Consider the following 20,396-nt stretch of genomic DNA (forward strand, 5'->3'; position numbering starts at 1 on the left):
AGTCTCGTACCACTTTGCTATTTTTGCAATAATTTTCGAGAAATTAATTAAAAAAGATCAACCAATTCGCGTGATTATAAGCGCGTGGCGAGAAAAGACAGCCCAAAGACAACCCAAAAGTTTATGGTCGTTAGGCGCTCGACAAAATTTTGGGAGGAACTCTCTACAAATGACAACGGTTACATACGAGCGATATATAACAATGAATTCTCGCGTCCTAGTAACCACACATCAATAGATTGTGCCTTTTTATTGCGCGCTTATACTCACGCGAATTGGTCGATCTTTTTTAATTAATTTTTCGAAAATTATTGCAAAAATAGCAAAGTGGTACGGGACTTTTCTTTTCAGTTTTACCTGCTCTATCTGAACACTATCGGTGATGCGATTGACGCCGGACACTCTGTATATATATATATACAGGGTGTCCTGCAAAGATTGTGTCAAAGCTCGTGAGTGGGTAAAGCACAGTAAACTGGACAGAAAAGTCCTTAACCATTTTGTCCTATAACGTTTAATAAAGGAGTTATTATTGAGTAAAGTCTGGTCAATCATCGCCGATCTTTAGCCGGGCGCATGTCGGTGAGCCGCGCCGTGACAGCTGAACATTCACGCACACTACCAGGCGCGCGGCTCACTGACGTACGCCTGGCTAAAGATCGGCGATGATTGATCAGATTTTATTTAATAATAACTTTTTTATTAAGCGTTACAGGACAAAATGGTAAAGGACTTTTCTATTCAGTTTATTATGCTCCACCCGCTCACGAGCACAATCTTTGCAGGACATCCTGTATATATACATATATACAGGGTGTCTCATTGTCAGATTAATGGAGACAAAACTCGTGTGCAGATAGAGCGGATCAAACTGAATTGAAAAGTCCTTTACCATTTTATCCTATAACGCTTAATAAAAGAGATTATTATTGAAAAGAGATTATTATTGAATAAAATCTAGTCAATCATCGCCGCGATTTTTAGCCAGATGCATGTTGATGAGCCACACGCCTGATAGCACAGATTAATAGACAGATAACCAACGGCCCGGGTTAATGCGAGACCGGCATTTCTCACTGGTTTCAGCAGCATACCGTGGTTAGCGGCCAATACAGTAACTACGTTTTCAATCATTACTTAGCAAATTTGCAGCAAAGTATTTAATAATATTATATTTATTTAAAATATTTATTTAAAATACTTTATTTTAAATAAAGTATTTTTAGATATATTCGCATGTCAGATGTGCAATGGAATAAATTTTCTAAAATAAATTTTTCTTAGTCTTAATTGAATATAATGTAGAAAATATCTGCAATAAATTACTTTTACTTTTTTTCTTATTCTTAGAACAAAAATATCAAGTATTTAAACAATCATGCATTTTAATTAAATTATGCTTTTAATTTATAGCTTTTTATTATTAATTTATTTTTACTAATTATTAATTTAATTAATTTTTTAATTTATAAATTTGTTTGGATGCCCTAGTACGCACCTAAGCATATTAAAGACTGTTACATACAAATTTACATAAGTAATACAATAAAATAATTAATAATACTACAATAATACTATAAGTCTTTAGAAAATAAACATATATAACAATAGATGCGCTCTACTTGAGCTATTTACTCTACTACGCTATTTTCGTTTCGAAGACCAAGATTCTTCGCCCTGATTGCTCCATTAAACGTTTCGAAGTGCATTTTTTCTAAAAAAAAAAAAAAATGATGTGATTGCTCTTACTTCATCAAATTTTGAAATATCGGGCTAAACATTTTTACATTAATAAAGTATCATTATGTAATGGATATTTATGAAAATCATGCGAAACAAAAACAGCATACATTTTATTGGAGAGCTGTGATCTTAGAATCTCGCAAAAAATGTAATCCCGTAGAGACGTATTTGTATGATTATTTTTAATATTATCTGTTCAGTGTTTTATGTATAGTTTAGTTTTGTATTATAATTGTAATATAATTATTGATATTATCTGTTCAATGTTTTACGTATAGTTTAGTTTTGTGTTATTATTAAAGTTATTGTTGTTCCTTTTAAAAGAGTGTTTATTATTTACATGGTACACAAATGATAGTTGTGTTACATGCGTACGAGATATTTAAAGATAGACCCATGAACACAACATTTTATGTTGTGAAGCTGAAGGAAAATTTTAAGGCGAAGAAAAAGCTTAATTATTAAGTCAACGACAAGATCCTTTCCCTTTATAATCCGAAACATAAAAGAGAATAATTTTTTTTTAAATACGACGGACTGTATCTTGTTGGAAAACTATTTTAGAGTCTCGGAAAGTGATATCATTTCGATTTGTAATTACGATTACTGATATTATAAAAAAAAAGGAAATAAAATTATGAGGAAGCAATGTGCAAGTTTTTAATTTGCACAATTTTTTACTTGTTTCACATTTTATCCATTTAAAAAAAAATTTAATGGATTAACCAGATTTTTGCGATTAAAATAACATCAAACATGACATAAATCGGATAATTTTTAATTAAATATGTAATCAAAATTTTAATTATCTGTCTAATTATCCGATTTATGTGATGTTATTGTCATAACATGCTCTGTTATCTGAGTTGAAAAAGGGAATTAAAACTCCTAAATAGATAAATATGCAAAGGCGTAACTGCCGGGCTCGCAAGGCCCGCAATGCGGGGTGGCCCGCGATTTAGAGGGGCCTGCTGGCCGGGAAAAAAAAAATAAACACTATGTTTGCAGCTATTACAAAAAGTAACAAGTTTTGATAGTGTTATTTAGCATTCATATATAATTAAATTCAGATTAGATTGTTTAATTTATAAAGAACGCATTTTATAATTAGTTCTTAAATTATAATCTTGAAACATTATTCTTCTATTACATATAGCCGTCATTTGATAGTTTTACCTAGATAGTTTTCCGGGATTTTTGATATTTACCAGTTTTATAGATTTCGAGGTGCTCTTTTAGAATTTTAATTTTGCCACCTCGTATCTTCGCCGCTATATTGGAAAAATGGCGCTCAAAAATAGTTTTTCGACAACATCTCCTTTCCGGTTCATTTTCCGATAAAAATAATTATGTAATAAATTACTAAAAAACTAGAAGAAATTTCCTACAATTTGTCTGTATAATCAAATGATGTACAGAAAATAATAGTTTTAAAAAAAAAGTATACAGTTATTTGCAATATCTTTTTTTATAACAATTATTTATTTTTTCTTTACACCATTTGATTCATCTTATTATTCTGTAAAAGTATTACGATACAATTATCAAACATTAAATAATTTTTGAGATATTTTATATTTTATACTAAAATATATCAGATTAAGATACAAAATAACTCAAAAAATTATTAATGAAAAAATATTTTTTTATAGTGTTTTGAAAAGTACTCGAGATAAGCTACAAGAATATGCAATAAAAATGGGGGTTTCCGTTTAAGAAATTAAAGGTGTCCTTGACTTGATCTTAACGATGCCATCCAAGATCAAACCAATCTTATTTTTATTATTATATTATTATATTATTATAACCAATCTAAGTTCCCAAGAATACCATCTTATGTTCCCCTCAAAACCATACAATTTTTGTTCAAAATGTTTTTCTTTAAAATGCTTAGTTTTTGAAAGAAAAGAGGTGTACGGGTGGTCGAGGACACCCTGTATATATATACAGGGTATCCCAGATTTATACACACACACATATATATATATATATATATATATATATATATATATATATATTGAAATATATTATTAACATCAGGCAGTTCAACCGATTTATTATGCTTAACAGATAATGAAAATTTACTTAAGTGGTCCCCAGCATCAATTCAGAAAGCAGAATTATGCGCAGATCACTTTAATAAAGAAGATTTTATAAGTCGTACGAAGTTGCATATTGGAAGAAACCCTATACCATGGATCCTTAAGGATACTGAGATAATTTCTCCTATCGAAGATAATAATAATATTGCAGAAAAAGCCAGAACGATTGAAGAAGTTGTACAAGAAAATGTTGACTACTCAGATAATCAAGATTACACTCCGATGGAAATCGATACTTACACAGAGTTTCAAGTAGATGCGGAAGACATTGCGGAGATCAACAAGAACGACACAAATGAACGAAGAAGTCACAATGACGAAACGTAAGAAGTGTTATCCTTCTGGAAATGACCTTTTCTGCAATTTCGGAGATAACTTTGCAGAATGATGAAATGGTGAATGGCTCAATAAAAGAAATCCATTTCCACTATTTCTTGATAATTGCTCTCAGGCAGAAGTAGGAATGAAAGTGAACATGCTGAAAAAGCAAAAAGAAAACCAGCAAAAGAAGTCTGCCTCCAAAAAAATAATTAATAAAGATGAATTGTCCGAAATCGAAAAATTAAAGAAAGAAAATTTGAGAGTAAAAAAGCTTCTTATACAAAGAAAAAGGAAACAAAAAAATGCCATTGTTATGTTGCAACATCACTGAATACTGAAGATCGAAAAAAGAGCGTTTGCAAACACAGTGTGGATGAATTTTTGGATGGAAAGAATTGTTGAAAACCATTTGCGAGAACCATAGTAAAACTTCAACTACACAAGGGGACATTAGAATATACAAAAGAAGAAAAAATCTTGCAAAACACATGTTTTATTATTCCGCAAGTGAATATTCGCAAATGAGAAAGGTTGGATTAAATCTTCCATCAGAATCTTCTATCAGAAATTGAATTTCTGAAACAGAAATTCGACCAGAATTCTGCGAGAAAATATTTTCTAAAATTTAAGAAAATTTGTCCAAACCATCTTCTCAAACAGTTTGTTGTTTGAAATTTGATGAGATGTCAATAAAAAAATTTGAGGAATGTAGCCGAAAATATAATGTTATTGAAGAATTAGTAGATCTCGGATCCTTGAGACGAAGCAATGAACCAGCGGAACATGTTTTACTATTTTGCCTTGATAATATTAATGTGGAAAATCCTTGGCGGCAAATAGTGGCATACTTTTTGACCGGAAAACATTCAACGCATAATGAGATTGTTCAATTCACCGAAATATATTTAGAAAAACTAAAAAATGTAGGGGCAAATGTACAATTGATTACATGTGACTAAGATGGACCAAACAGAAAAGTTTTCAATAATTGGAAAATTTCACCACATGAGCCATTTTTCTCATTGAACAATAAAGCTTATTTTACTTCTTTTGATTAGCCTCATCTTATCAAGCGGTTGATTAGCCAATGAGATCGTAAAAGCATTGACGTGAATGGAGATGTAATTATGTCTTTTTACGACTTATTTGCAACGTGACAATTTGACAGAAAGGTAAGTACTTTAAATTTATTGGGTCACATTACTTATGCGCACTTTTATCCAAATAATTTTGAAGCCATGAATGTCAAAAGTGCCTTTCAAATGTTAAGTGCAAGATTTGCTGCACCAATATCGACAGCAGGCCAAAGTAATGTATTGAAAGGTACTTCATGGAAAGCATCTGTGGATTTTGTTTACAAAATGAATAAAATAATAGATACTATGAATGTATACTATTTGAATCATTGGAAAGGAGAAAAGAGACCATTATCAGATATTAACACAATGGCTGAAGAGTAACATCTTTTATTGAATGGTGTTCAAAGTGGAGTATTTCTTCCAATAAGACGTCGAGATCTCTGTGCTTTAATGGAATGATTACGACTGTGCAAGCAATTTTATCAATCATTTTTGTATCGTTCCATCAAACAATATTATCCAGACTTCAAGCTCGCCACTGCACTATGTAACCAGGATTCCGTAGAGCACACATTCGCAAAATTAGAGGACGAGGAGGATTCAACCGTAATCCCATCTCGAAAATGATACGGTTAACGTTGCGCCATATTTTATCAAGTGGAGTATTTACAGAAGCGGTAGAAGCAACGTAACTTGTCCAGAAGCGTCTTCGTTAACGGATAGGTCAGTTAAAGGATACATCGGTAGTCCGTGAAATGGAAACTAATAACAATGTTCCATTACAAGAAGAACTCACTTTTCCAATTGAAATGGATAATGACGACTGTGATGATGCTCTCATTGCGACAGCTTTTGAAAAAATGATTAGATATTCAGAACAGATCTATTCAGACAATTTAGTAATAAATATTACCAACAACAACAACTTCAATTCACTAGAGACATATGAAGGAAATGCTATTGCATATTTAGCAGGGTATATTGCTCACAACAGTTACGAAAGTATTAAATGCGACAGCTGCCGTGAAACAAATATGAAACCGATGGAAGGATCAAACGATAATGAGATTTATATTCAGTGATACGTGAATATGAACATGAAGACGAAGATGGACCTGAAGTTGAATGGCTATCAAAGCCAAGATATATTTTTGAATATTGTTGCTCTTGAATTTCAAGCATTGAACTTATGCTACAAGAATTGCATTTATTAACATTTTAAAGATGTGAAGAAAAAGTTTCTTGAGATTTGTGTGAAACACGTTCAGCATGCAGCTGAACATTGGTTTGACCAGAACAACGAGTGTTATCCACATAGAATCCAAATGTTGGACTTTATGTTAAGAGTGAAAATATATGCAATTAGAAAAAAATATAACAATGAAAGGAGAGAAGTATCTGGAGGATCAAGAGAAATAAAGACAAAATGAGGAATATATTGAGGAATATAAAACACATATAAAAAAAAGAAAGATAGAGATAGAAAACAGCAAGATATCTCAAAAGGTCAAAAGATAAGAGAAAAAAAAATTTTAATACAAAATACAGAATGCGCTAATGGAAAGAAGTAATGGAAAGAATAGGCAAGAAAGAAAAAGAAGAAAGAAGAATAAAAATAGAGGAGTCTAAATACAATGAAATATATAAAAACATAATGACGGAGGAATTACCAGCATATTTAAGAGGAAGAAGAGGAAAGAAAGAAGTCTGATAGCAAGATTTAGATGTGGTAACGAAATGAGGAGAAATCAACACTGGAGAGAGAAGGAAGAAAAGAAATGTAGAGTATGAAGAATAGGATGCAGAATATAAGAATATGTATACAGAATAGGAATAGAAAATATGATAGATGTGCTGAGAGAATGTGCACGAAAAATAAAATGCCAATAGAACAACTTTTGAAGGGAGATGGAAAAAGCTGTGTAATGAAAAAGATAGATAGAATTAGGAAGGAGAAGGAAAAAGAGAGGGAGAATGGAGAGAAGACCAACGTGGAAGAAAAAATAATATAAAGAAAGCAAAATATAAGGAAAATATATAAAGATAGTTAAAGTATACAAAAGTGAATGAATTGCTAAAGAAAGAATAAGAAAAGAAAGCCAAAAAGAAATGAAGTAACGATTAGTTAACATGAAGAATATATCAAACAATTTTGATAATTTCGATAATCTTGATAATCCCGATAGTTTGGAAAAATTAGATAAACTGAACATCTGTTACACAATCGGCACTAGTTAATTGTATTTTGTCAGTTTAGTTTTGTATTTGGTTAGTTTTTAGTTTCTTTAAACTGCAGGATATTAACAATTGAAAGTTATTTGTTATTTGTATTGTATATTTTATTTGATTTTATTTTATTTCATATTTTTTATTGTTTATTTTATGTCATATTTTATTTTCTTCTATTGTATCTCAATTTCAGTTTAATTTAATTCGAATTTCAATTTAAGGGTCAATTTAATTTAGAGTAATGTTTAATGACTTAATGAAAAATTTTAATTTATATTAAGCTGTATTAATTTTTGAATTTTGAATTTAGTTGAAATTTAATTGGAGTTTAATTGTACTTTTAAGTTTAAATTTAATTTTAATTTTAATTTTAATTTCGATGTTAATTTTAAATCTCAATTTATTGTTTATTGTGAAATCACAGAATAAAACACAACACAAAACAACATACATACATTCATATCATACAAAAACAAGTAATAATTGTAAAAACTGGAAGCCATCCAAAGCCGCAAGGCACGGATTAAATAAAAATAATAATAATAAAAATATAATAAATAATTATATAACATATAATAAATAATATTTATACTTTTATTTATTGGTTAATATTAATATCGATTTTAAATTGTACACGATAATAATGGATGACATATTTGGATGACACACACTTGTGCTTTATAGTAAATATATACTTGCAAATTTTTGATCTAGTCTATAAAAAAATGGCTGTTGTTGGTTTGTATACGATATGATCGTGAATTTAAAAAAACTGGTTTCTGATTTCTATAATATTGAGTTTGTCGTAAATTCCCCTTCACACTATCATTATATGCTACTTGTATGTATACATAATTTAATTTGATATAATAAATAGCATTAATTTTTATTTGTGCATATTTTTATTCAGGAATATTGAGTTTTATATATATATATATATATATATATATATATATATATATATATATATATATATCTTTATCATTGAGAAAAATTCTGAAGATTGTAATGGAATTTATATATTTTTGCTAATTTGTTTTAGTAATATCTTAATATGTTCGTGTAATTGATGTTACAAGAATGTATATTTATTGTTAATTATATACATATAATCAATCACTTTCATGCTTTGTGAACAAATATGCATGCGCAACGAAAATATATATTTTCTTCTCTGGAACTTGTTTAGACAATAATTTAAAACAATAAATTATATTACATATATATGTGTTTTGTCATCGTCTAAATTATCTAAAAAATTCAATCTTATTTTTTAAAGTATATATTTGTGTCACAAAGCAAACGTCAGAACTTTTTGAGACTCTTCTCATTTCATATATGATCCTTTAATAAAACAAGTAACATTTTTTTTTAACTTTCACCACATTTTTTGTTAAAATATGTTTAGAATTATGTTTAGTTTTGGAAAGATATAAAACAATTTTCCATTTCAATTTTTGTTATTTTTCCTGTTATTCGAATATATACAGGGTGTCTGATAATAGTCGCAGCCGCGCTGTGACAGTGAACGCACATTACCAAGCGCGCGTTTCACCGACGTGTGTCCGGCTAAAGATCAGCGATAATTGACTTTACTCAATAATAATTCTTTTATTAAGCGTTATACAAAAAAAATGGTAAATGACTTTCCTGCTCAATTTAATCCGCCCTATCTACACATTATGGGTGGGACAATTATTATCAGACACCCTATATATGTATATATAATATATTCCCGCACCCAGCCGCCAGTAGGCACGGTGGACCTTGCTTTGTGTGCAATGTAACATGTACTTTGTAAGTTGTAAAGCGAGATCCACCCTGCCTACTGGCGGAATGGGTGTGGGAGGAGGGCTGAAGAAGGCCCCCTTTGCACCACCCCGTGTGTGTGTGCGCGTGTACTTTCTGTCCATGCATGTACTTTTGTGTACTTCAAACTTTAAATAATTAATTAAAATTTAATTATAAACTAACATAAATAAATTCACTATAATCATCTACAAACGAAATACAATCGATTTCACATTTATTTTTGTAATTTTATAGTACATATCGGCTAGTTTCATGGTCTACAATTAAATAATTAATTAAAAATTAATTATGAACTAACAAACAAAAATAAATGCACTACAATCATCTACAAACAAAATACAATTTATTTCACACATAATTATTTAAAAAAAGTGTTAGACGTTGACTAACATCATACGAATTGTTAATTTTTGATAAAAAATGTAGTAAATCATAAAAATAATAATGGAGCAATATGAAGTAATTAAGGAGCAATCGTTTTATGCTTAATATAGTTGTAAAAAACTATTGAAAATATGTTTTTGAGTAAAAATGATTAAAATATTATAAAGAATTAATTATACAAGTGGAGTGATCTTGAATTTCATAATCGAGCAAGAAAGGAGCAATTATTTTATCAAAAAATCAATAAGAAATGTTGATTAAAGTTTTTGAGATGTTTGAATATTCTCGCCGTTGGCTGAGCCTTGTAGTTGAGATAGACAGCCGATAGGTGGTGGCGGCGTCGCTTCGGAAATGATTAATTTGTTAATTTTTGATAAAAAATGCAATAAATCATGAAAATAATGATGGAGCAATATGGAGAAATTAAGGAGCAATCGTTTTATGCTGGATGTAATTGCAAAAAACTATTGAAAATATATTTTTGAGTAAAAATAATTTATTTTACGTTTTTTGTAAATATTTAAAAAAATATTAATTTTAAAATGGGAGCAATTGTGAATTCTGACGGAGCAATTAGGGAGCAATCGTTTGAACTATTAATTATTAAAAAATATGAACTTCCAGCGCTAACTTATTTCCGGTCCGGACTTACCAATTTCTACGGTTAAGTTAACCGACGGTTAAAATCAGCAGGGTGGCAACTGAAATGATAAGAATGCTTGGTTTTCCTTCACCTCTATTTTCTGTTGCCACACTGCCGATTTTAACTGTTGGTTAACTTAACCAAAGGTGATGAAATTGGCCCTTAGGAACAAAGTCTGTCAATAAAATCGGATATATTAGTCTGAATTCGCACCTAAAGTTTGTCAATAAGGGGCAAAGTGTGTCGAGAATTAGAGCACGGAAATGTCGGTCTCGCCTTAACCCGGGTTCTTGGCTATTTGTCTATTAATCTGTACTGATAGTGTGCGTGAGCGTTCAACTGTTACAGCGCGGCTCACCGACATGCATCCGGCTAAAGATCGGCGATGATTGACTAAACTTTACTCAATAATAATTTCTTTATTAAGCGTTATAGGACAAAATAGTAAAGCATTATAGGACAAAATAGTAAAAAAACTTTTTTGTTCAATTTACTGTGCTCTACCCACTCACGAGCGTTGACACAATCTTTGCAGAACACCCTGCGACATTATACTACTTTCAAAAAATTTCGAGAAATTCTAATTTAAACTGCCGCTTTAACCTTATCGGCAAATTTTTTTTTATAGATTGATAGGACTGTCTCTGATATTTATTTCATGGCAAATTTCATGTTATTACGTTGAACCGTTCATAAATAAACGCTGTTTGTGTAGGTCAAAAAATATTTGTCTAGCGATTTTTAAAATGCCAACACATATTGAGCAAAGAATTTGCATTAAATTTTGTATTTGGAACAAATTTTCATGTGCCCAAACTGTGGAAATAATGCGGAAATGTTTTGGCGATGACTGCTTGTTATAAGCAAGAATTTACAATTGGTTTAAAATGTTCAAAAAAGGCAGAAAATCTGTTGAAGATGACCCACGTTCTGAAAGATCTTTCTTCGATTACCGTGGTATGGTGCATTATGAATTTCTTCTTACAGGCCAAACAAATGAATAAAGAATATTATTTGAATGTTATGCATCGTTTGCGTGAAGAAGTTCGTAAAAAACGACCAGAATTATGGAATAACAATTCATTTTGCACAACGATAATCATCACCATCTCATACGCGTTCTGAAGACTATTCCGGAAATAGACTACAACAGGTGTTATGACGATTGGAAAAAACGTTGGCATAAGTGTATTGCTGTAGAAGGGGACTATTTTGAAGAAGACACAATTTGGACAATTGAAAGATATCTTGTGTTTTATTTAAAATTTCTCGAAACTTTTTGAACATAGTAGTATATATATTATGTATTAACATATATATAATATATATTAATATATGTATTATATAAATATATAAATATATATATATATATATATATATATATATACATATATAAAATTATAAACTTTAAGGTTAATATATATAGCTTCTTTAATCAAGCCGCTTTGTAATAATATACCTTCTGCTGCCAACAAATCTCCTGCCAGTATTGACATTTCTGCACATCTTTCCATGTATATATAATATAATATATATATATATATATATATATATATATATATATATATATATAATGTGCCATTAGTAATGAATTAGAAATAATTATAAAAAATATTATACTTTTATTTTAAATCAGAAATTTAAAAACATCACAAACAATGTAAAATTATATAGAAATGTGTTTGCAATATATATAAGAATAGATTAAAAAGCATTATGCAAATTAATATATATATATATATATATATATACATATATAATGTGTATATATGTATAATGTACATATAATATATAATATATACAAATATATATATATATATATATATATATATATATATATATAAGTATATTATTTAAACTTGTTTTTTACAGAAGTAATGATATGAAAAAACTGGCAATTTAGAATAAAAAAAAAAACTTCATCAAGAGATATGATAGCATTCCGCGACGAGTATTAAGAGATACGATATGATTCAAATATATATGTAATTACTTATAATTCGCGACCATAATTTTAATAATATATTTTTGAGTTTATAAGATAAGAATTTTAAAAATAAAAATATCGATGTTATACTATTTCTAAATGGAAAGCATTTAGACTAATTAGGTAATCCAAAGATAAAAAGATTGTCAATAAAGAGACGATTCAAAGATAGATGTTCCCTTAGCTTCTTTTCTTAAGAGATATATAAAGTGAGAATTAAAATTTAATCTTATGAGAGTAAATAAGTTATTCCTACATAAAACCACGCTTAACCACGTTATGGATTACTGATAGCTCTAACCGCTCTTATGCCAAAAATTGTAATAATATATAAAAAAAATGACAATATCAATGACCATAACAAATCTTAAAAAAAAGATTCAACACACACACATTTTTACATCATAATATCTTTATTAGGACATACAGAAATAAAGACACTTTTATTATATAAGAAGTCTCAAGCTCTATGAATTAAGCTATTAAGAACTTTATCGATCTAGTCGTTATTAAAAGCTGATAATTTAAAATACTTTCAATTGAGTATCAGTTGAATGTACAATCCCCGTATACAACCCTCGTACAATCCCCGTATAAAACCCTTGTACAATCCCCTTTGCTGTTGCTATACATGATTTATTGTTAGCGAAAGATACAATTATGCCTCTTGATGAATTATTGTATATTTATTATGTTCTTCATTATAATATGTATAATATAAATGTATAATAAATACATAAATTAATATTATAATAATATTATATTATTTCGAGGATATTACCTGAGCTATACGACAAATAGAAAGCGCTTCTTTTAATCTTTTGTTTGATATATGTTCATATAAATTTTTAAATAAATTATAAAATGAAGTAGCCACTATAGCACCATCTCCACGTCTTACCATGACCATACCATTACGAACATTGACAATGCTGGGCTGTTTTCCAAATTCACTGCGTTACAAAAAGAATATATATTTATAAGAATATTTAAAATGCGGAAATAAAAACCGGAAATAAGATTGAATTAGAAGATAAAATTAAATGTAATGCATAAGATTTTATATGCTATACAAGAAGAACATAGATTGTCAGTCTTGGTTTGATAAAATAAATAACAGAAATTGTATATATCATATCATTACTATACTATTTTATAATATTTTTTCACTACGAGTTTTTTAAGCAACTTGAAATTAATTTTTTCTTAATAAAATTGTAGAAATATCTACAATTGTAGTTATAACAATTAATAATATAATGTAATTATAATAATTAATAATATAATTAATATAATAATAATATAATTTTGTATAAATTTAAATTTAGCAAAGAAAATATAAATCAACAGATAATATTTCATAAACAAAATTTTAAGTAAATCTATATTACATAATATAGAAAAAGATTTCAATTAAAAAATACAGTAGAATTTTAATTAAAAATATATACAGGATGAGTCATTTTAATCAATACGCAAATATCTCGTAAAGTAAGCAAGATGGAAAAAAATGTTTTATACAAAAATTGTAGGGTTCAGAGAGGAACACCTGATGATGACCTTGAGCCTGACCTTGGAATCAAATTTAGGGGTCATTTTAAGGTCAACTTGATTTTCTTAAATGGAATCACCAATTTCTCATATGTAACACGGTAACATTTTTAATTCTATTTCTACTTTTAACGCTACTCAGGAACAACGGCATGGACATAGTAGTTTTCTATTCATTTTAGCGTGCTTGATCCCGTTGCTGGCGCCTCACGTCTGCTGTTATTCGCAGTATATGATTTTTCAAGTCTCATAACTCAAAAAAATAACCAATGTTCTTTTAAGCATAAAGTCAACAAATGATTTCTTGATTAAAGAAACAGGGTCTTGCTAGTTTAACAGGTCAAAAAAATCAAATTTTTTTTTCTATTTTTTATACAATTTGATATCTCGAAAAACACAATCCCAAAGATAAATTCGAATATTTAGTAATTGGAAGTCTGTGAACGCATCCGTAAAAATCGAAGTATTCACACTTGCTTGAAGATCGAAACTAAGTTTTTCATTTATGTAAATGCTATTTTTCAGTTATAATTTTTTTACGAGAAAGAAAAAGGCTGACTCTGTGGCCCTGGAATAACTGATTAGCTGTAGATATTGTTACGTCCGCCCCTGTATATTTCGTCTCTGCGTATCGTCTATGGCAGTTTGCTGTATCTGTTTCTAGGAGATGATTTCCTAACATATCGCTAAGGGAATTGTTTTAGAAACAACAGTCCATCTTGTGCTTAGCCGCCATCTTAGTCTCGCGACAGATTTGATTCTGCGTGAACGTGTTCGCTATTTATTAAAAGCAATATTATCTGTTCTGTATTCTGTGTTATAGTAAAGTTCTTATTCTTTTATAATTATGTGTTATTATTTACGACGCGGAGCGTAAGTGCCAGTTATGTCGTGCGCGATTCGATTTATCTCGAAGTCGTCGCGCGGACGCAACAATATAATTTTTTGCTTCTGATATTCTCTAAAATAGTACCTTTAAATGTATTTTTCTTAAAATGGCATTTTTTTTAATTAGAAATATATTTTAGATGTTATTTAATAAACATATATAGTTTGTGGAAATATGTTATATTTAATACTTTTATATTTTTCTTTAAAAAAATTTCCAAAAATAGCATTATTTCAGAGTATCAAACTAGCAAGATTCCTTAATGACTCTAAAACTATTCTAGAATTATGTAAAAGGTTTTGCATGGTATGCATGGTAATTTGATGCATGGTAAAAATGCACAGAAGATCATAGCTCATCAATTTAATCGTAACTTATGTTGTAGGGAAGATTATTCTAACATAAGTAATTCAAATGGGAGCGGCATTGCCTTAGGAGATATAAAAAATTAAAATTTGACATTAAAGTTGGTGTATTGACATAATCTGTTATTTTTTGACTAAAAAAGTATGTTTACAACTGTCGCATATGAGCGGAGAAAAAATAGATTCCTTCTCTTACATTCCCAATCCAAAAAAATTTTAACCTGATTTTATCTTTTTCCAAGAAATGAAGCATTATTCGTAAGAGTAATAAGTCGATCTTTTTCAAACTTGTTTCCCAATTTTAGCTTCATCTATTTTTACTATATTTCTATTCTTAATTTCATTATTGTCTTATATTCAATCAAGACAAAGTTGAAAAAGAATTTTTAAATTTTAAAAACAAAACAAAAAGTTTACATTGCAAGTAGAAATATAATAAAAAATACTTTACGATAAAAATTTGATCAATTGACAATAGTGTGAACTTGAATATTAAGCTCCTGTTTGAAGAATGCATATCGAGGAATATCATTAAAAAATATTAAAAAGTAATTATATAAATATTTAAATCTACATTTTGTATGCTCAAATGAGAGTGCGAGAACCACCTATTATGAAGTGGACTTATTGTAAAATTATATAATATTTTTTGTCGTGTTTTATGTCTGCATTATTCGTATTTTACAGCGTGACACATGAAAATTATACGCTCACGATTTAAATCAACATGAACATTTAATTCTTTAAGTAATGTAAATTTTTTTAAGTAATGTAAGCTTTTTCTAGTTGAAATGTCAGTACCATGCATAAACTTCACTGTTTGTAATAAAAAAAACATTAAAATTGTCAAATTTTAATTTGTTACCTTGATTTGTTAATTTGATTTTTGTGTGAAATTTTTACTTAGAATGATCTTTCCTACAACATATCTAAGTAACGATTAAATCCGTAAGGTGTGACCTTTTATGTATTTTTACACTAGCAATACTCTAACAATAATCAATTTGTTATAAATGTTAAAATAATATATTATTTAAATCATGAAGTACCTGCTTTCTTTATCAATTCGCGTTCGCCGTATCACTTTGCGGTCACTATAATGAACACAATTAGGACATAGCCATACCGACAAATTAGTAGTTAACATTGCAGCTAATACATTTGCATCAGTTGCCCATACAATATTTTGCGCCATTGCAGCTGAAATACACATATGTGTTTTAATCTAAAATCTAAAATTTCTAAAATCTCTAAAATCATTAATAAACTATTATATCTTATTAATTTTATATTGATATTTGAAATTATATTAGTAATAATATACTTCAATATACACATAACATATATATATATATATATATATATATATATATATATATATATACATACATATGTATGTGTGTGTGTGTGTGTGTGTGTGTGTGTGTGTGTAATAACATATATATATATATATATATATATATATATATATTGTTACGTCCAGACCCTTAAGAGTCAGAGTCAGCGGGAGGGCGTAACCCACTTAACTCCGCTAGACAAACGCTAGACAACGAGTGTCTCGGAGTCGAACGAATTGACCTGGGCCTGTGACAGGTCAACGACCGGAAGGGTCGCTTTTACTCGGTCAGTAGGCCGTTCGTTCGATGGTCCCCTTTTCGGTAAAGGAACTAAATCCTTATTACCCGGACGAGACCTTGTGCGATCTCGGGATATGAGAGAGGAAAAGGGATTAAGCAAAGAAAAAGAGTATTATTGTTTACATATCAAATTTTGCATTTATTGCATAATAAAAGAAAAATTAGAGCAAATAAGTGAGCAAAGAATGAGAACAAATTATTAAGTTTATCTTGTTAAACATTTAGTATATATATATATATATCGCTTATTAACTATTATTTAATATTTATGTGTCTTTGTGTGTATATGTGTGTGTGTGTGTGTTACGAGATCTCCTCTAGGATACAGGGGAATTGTCTCCAGAGGACTTCTATGGGAACAGCGACAGGATAGTGAGACCCCGGGACGAACCACGGGATTACGGTGTCTGGTGGGGCCTTGGTCAGTGCAGTCAGGAATTCCTCGCGGTCCACCGGACCGGGCCCGATGCAAATGGCTCCGTCCGGAAGAGGGTCGTATATCGGGGAACTGGGCCAATGTCCGGAAGTAGAGGTAATCCTCAGAAAAGTCTGGCCAGTGAGATGACGGCTCCCGTTCGGACCGAGACGAGTCTTCGGTCTCTGTAGATACTATCTCTGGTTCGCTGTCAGTATCCCGTAGTTCGAGGGGGTCTTGTTGGTGAGGGGAATGATGAGGGGAAGAATAGGGGGAGTCACCTAAAATAATGATCGAGGGGGTGGGCGACTCCGATCTTGAATGGGTAGAGAGGGGTGGAGGAGAAGTAACGGGGTTGGGGAGCGAGGAGTGTCGGTAGTGACTACGTCTGTGTCGATATCAATGTTAACATTGCCTAAGGTACTAGTTTCCGCCTGAGCCCGAGCCAACCTCTTCCTAAGCCGTCTATTTCGACGGTTACGCGCACGCTTTACCGACGCACGGGAGGATCGTTTCCTATTTGCTCCTTCCACTGAAGGAGGATATAATAATAAATAAAAATAAAAAAACGGTTTGGGGATATATATATATATATATATATATATATATATATAACAAAAAAATAAATCCGCAATAATTCTTGGAGGTTTGCAACAAACTTGGTAGTTAATAGAAAGAGAGAGTGAGAGAGCGAGAGAGTCACGGGTAGCTCCGCAAAACGCGGACGACCCAGAGTAACTGAATAATGAGAGAGAGATATTATAAAAGAGTCACGGGTAGCTCCGCAAAACGCGGACGACCCTTGGTAACTAAATAATAAGAGAGAGATAATAAGAGAGTCACGGGTAGCTCCGCAAAACGCGGACGACCCTGAGTAACTGTATAAAAGAGAGTGAGAGGGAGAGAATCACGGGTAGCTCCGCAAAATGCGGACGACCCTTGGTGATGGATAAAGAGAGTGAGAGAGTCAGAGAGAGAAAGAGTGAGAGAATCACGGGTAGCTCCGCAAAACGCGGACGACCCTTAGTGATGGATAAAGAGAATGAGTGAGAGAGTAAGAGAATCACGGGTAGCTCCGCAAAATGCGGACGACCCTAGGTGACTTATAAAGAGAGTGAGAAAGTAAGAGAATCACGGGTAGCTCCGCAAAACGCGGACGACCCTTAGTGATGGATAAAGAGAATGAGTGAGAGAGTAAGAGAATCACGGGTAGCTCCGCAAAAAGCGGACGACCCTAGGTGACTTATAAAGAGTTTCGGAAGTATGGGAAGGAAATGTAATAACAATAATTTACTTTTAATAAATAATTCTAAATTGTTAATGGTAAATATAACAGGATTTTGAATAAAGTTTAGTCGGGTGGTTAACCAAGAATTATTTGGATTAATTAGTTGAAGAATTTAAGCACTTACTACTTGTTGAGTGCGATGATAAAATAACGTGATCGACCCTGTAGATTTTGGCTCTCGAGCTCGTCGGGTGGAGGTTGACTGCCTCAGTGTTCACAATAAGGTTGATTGGTTCGGACAGTCTTGGTAACACTAAACGCACTATAAGATCTTAACGCGAATTTCACTGAGGGCAGGAATCGGTTCACGATAAAGTCTTGAGTGCTTAAGGTACGTCACAAAGTCTTTTTCGCGAGGACACGGCACTCTTGGCGCTATATTCTCGACCGAGTATAAGGAGACTGCCCGAAAGACTGAACTTTTGGAACGTTAGAGAGAGCGTCCCGTGGTCTTGTCCGACGTTTATTAAACCCTTTTGCTCCTCCTCTCCATTGGTTTGTTAATCTATTTTAACGAATAGTTGTTTCTAATCACGCCCTCCGATTTTTCCTAGGGCGTTGCTCTAGATTCTTAGATCATAGGTATTGGTTGAGTTTGACCAATGGAGAGTAGTTGCTATCGGGCGAGGGTGAGGCTTTCGTTTTACGGATTGAGTCATGCTCAGTTCGCAGTAATCACCTAAGTTGACATTTTACTTGGAATTTATGATAAACATATAACATGAGCGGGTGGTCTGGCGATCGAGCTCGCGGCGTCGAGTGTCGCGAGTCTCAACTCCGGATCATCAATGGATCATTATTTTTGTGCTCTGTTTATTATTTTTTCAGTTTAAAATTCTTAGGTCTGATATCCGAACTCGAGCTCGAGTATCTCGCTGTCTGTTTGTCATGGTTTAAAATTTCTAGTGCTTGACTATCTGTATTTTTTGTTTAAAAATTCCGAGCCTTTAGAGTGAGTTATAATGTTTAAATTTATGGATCTGTTTTTATATTTGACTTTCGACAACGAGATTACACAGTCTCGCTTTTCAAACTTCGCCTGTTTATTCTTTCTGTCGGACGTAGATCATTTCTTAGAACGTAATTTATGTCACTAACAAATCTTATGTCATTAACGAATTTTCGATGAAAGAAAACAATCATGCAGTCTCTTGGACGCAATAATTTATATATTAGTATATATAAAAAAAGGAACATTCGTGAAGTCTACCGGACGTAACAATATATTAAGAATTAGATTTCCTATAATATATGTATATATATATATATTTTTTTTTTGAGCTCAACAATCTCTGAAATCATGATTATTTTACACATTTTTCCAAATATCATAGAAAATGTGCGTCTTTAAATAAAAAGTACCGAAACAAAAGTTGTAGAAAATTAAATTATCTTTTAAATGAGATTAAAATGATTGTAGTACGTTCCATAAATTTTGAAATAACCAGTTTCAAATGTACAAAAATAATTTTTTTTGCTGTCAACATAGCTTTTTGAAGATACTCTCTTTTTAAAAAATATTTCAGTGCTATTTTAATTTAAAGAAAAGAATTACTTTATTTTTATGAAAGAAAAAGATTTTTGTTTTTTATTTTTATTGATTTTTCTCCAAGAAATTTATTAAGTTTCATCTTCTTTTTATTTTATTTCTCAAAACTTATGGAACGTACTACAATCATTTTGATCTCATTTAAAAGATAATTTAATTCTCTACAAGTTTTGTTTCAATACTTTTTATTAATAAACGCATACTTTCCCTGATATTTGTAAAAACATAAAATAATCGTGATTTCGGAGGTTTTTGGGTGCTAACTGTTGGGAAGCATTTTTCGACCCATGTTTATAGGAAATTTTTTGTTCAGAATTAAATTTCCTATAAGATCTCAAAGTTTGGCTGGAACGTTCGGGGCCACCCTGTATATCAGGTTATTTCACCAAAATTGGCCCCTTT

General features: G+C 30.8%; 1 protein-coding gene across 1 annotated transcript in view; it reads right to left on the reverse strand.

Moving 5' to 3' along the window:
- The window catches only part of LOC126855578 (intraflagellar transport protein 80 homolog), a 200,653-nt gene that overhangs the window by 20,945 nt on the left and 159,312 nt on the right, over positions 1-20,396 (reverse strand). The window contains exons 11-12 of the mRNA XM_050603381.1: positions 16,155-16,305; positions 13,082-13,253 (exon numbers count right to left, since the gene is read on the reverse strand). Coding sequence (XP_050459338.1) covers positions 13,082-13,253; positions 16,155-16,305 — 323 coding nt within the window. The remainder of the gene's footprint in view (positions 1-13,081; positions 13,254-16,154; positions 16,306-20,396) is intronic.

This window comes from Cataglyphis hispanica, chromosome 16 (assembly GCF_021464435.1).
Source record: "Cataglyphis hispanica isolate Lineage 1 chromosome 16, ULB_Chis1_1.0, whole genome shotgun sequence".
NCBI classification, from domain to species: Eukaryota; Metazoa; Arthropoda; class Insecta; order Hymenoptera; family Formicidae; genus Cataglyphis; species Cataglyphis hispanica.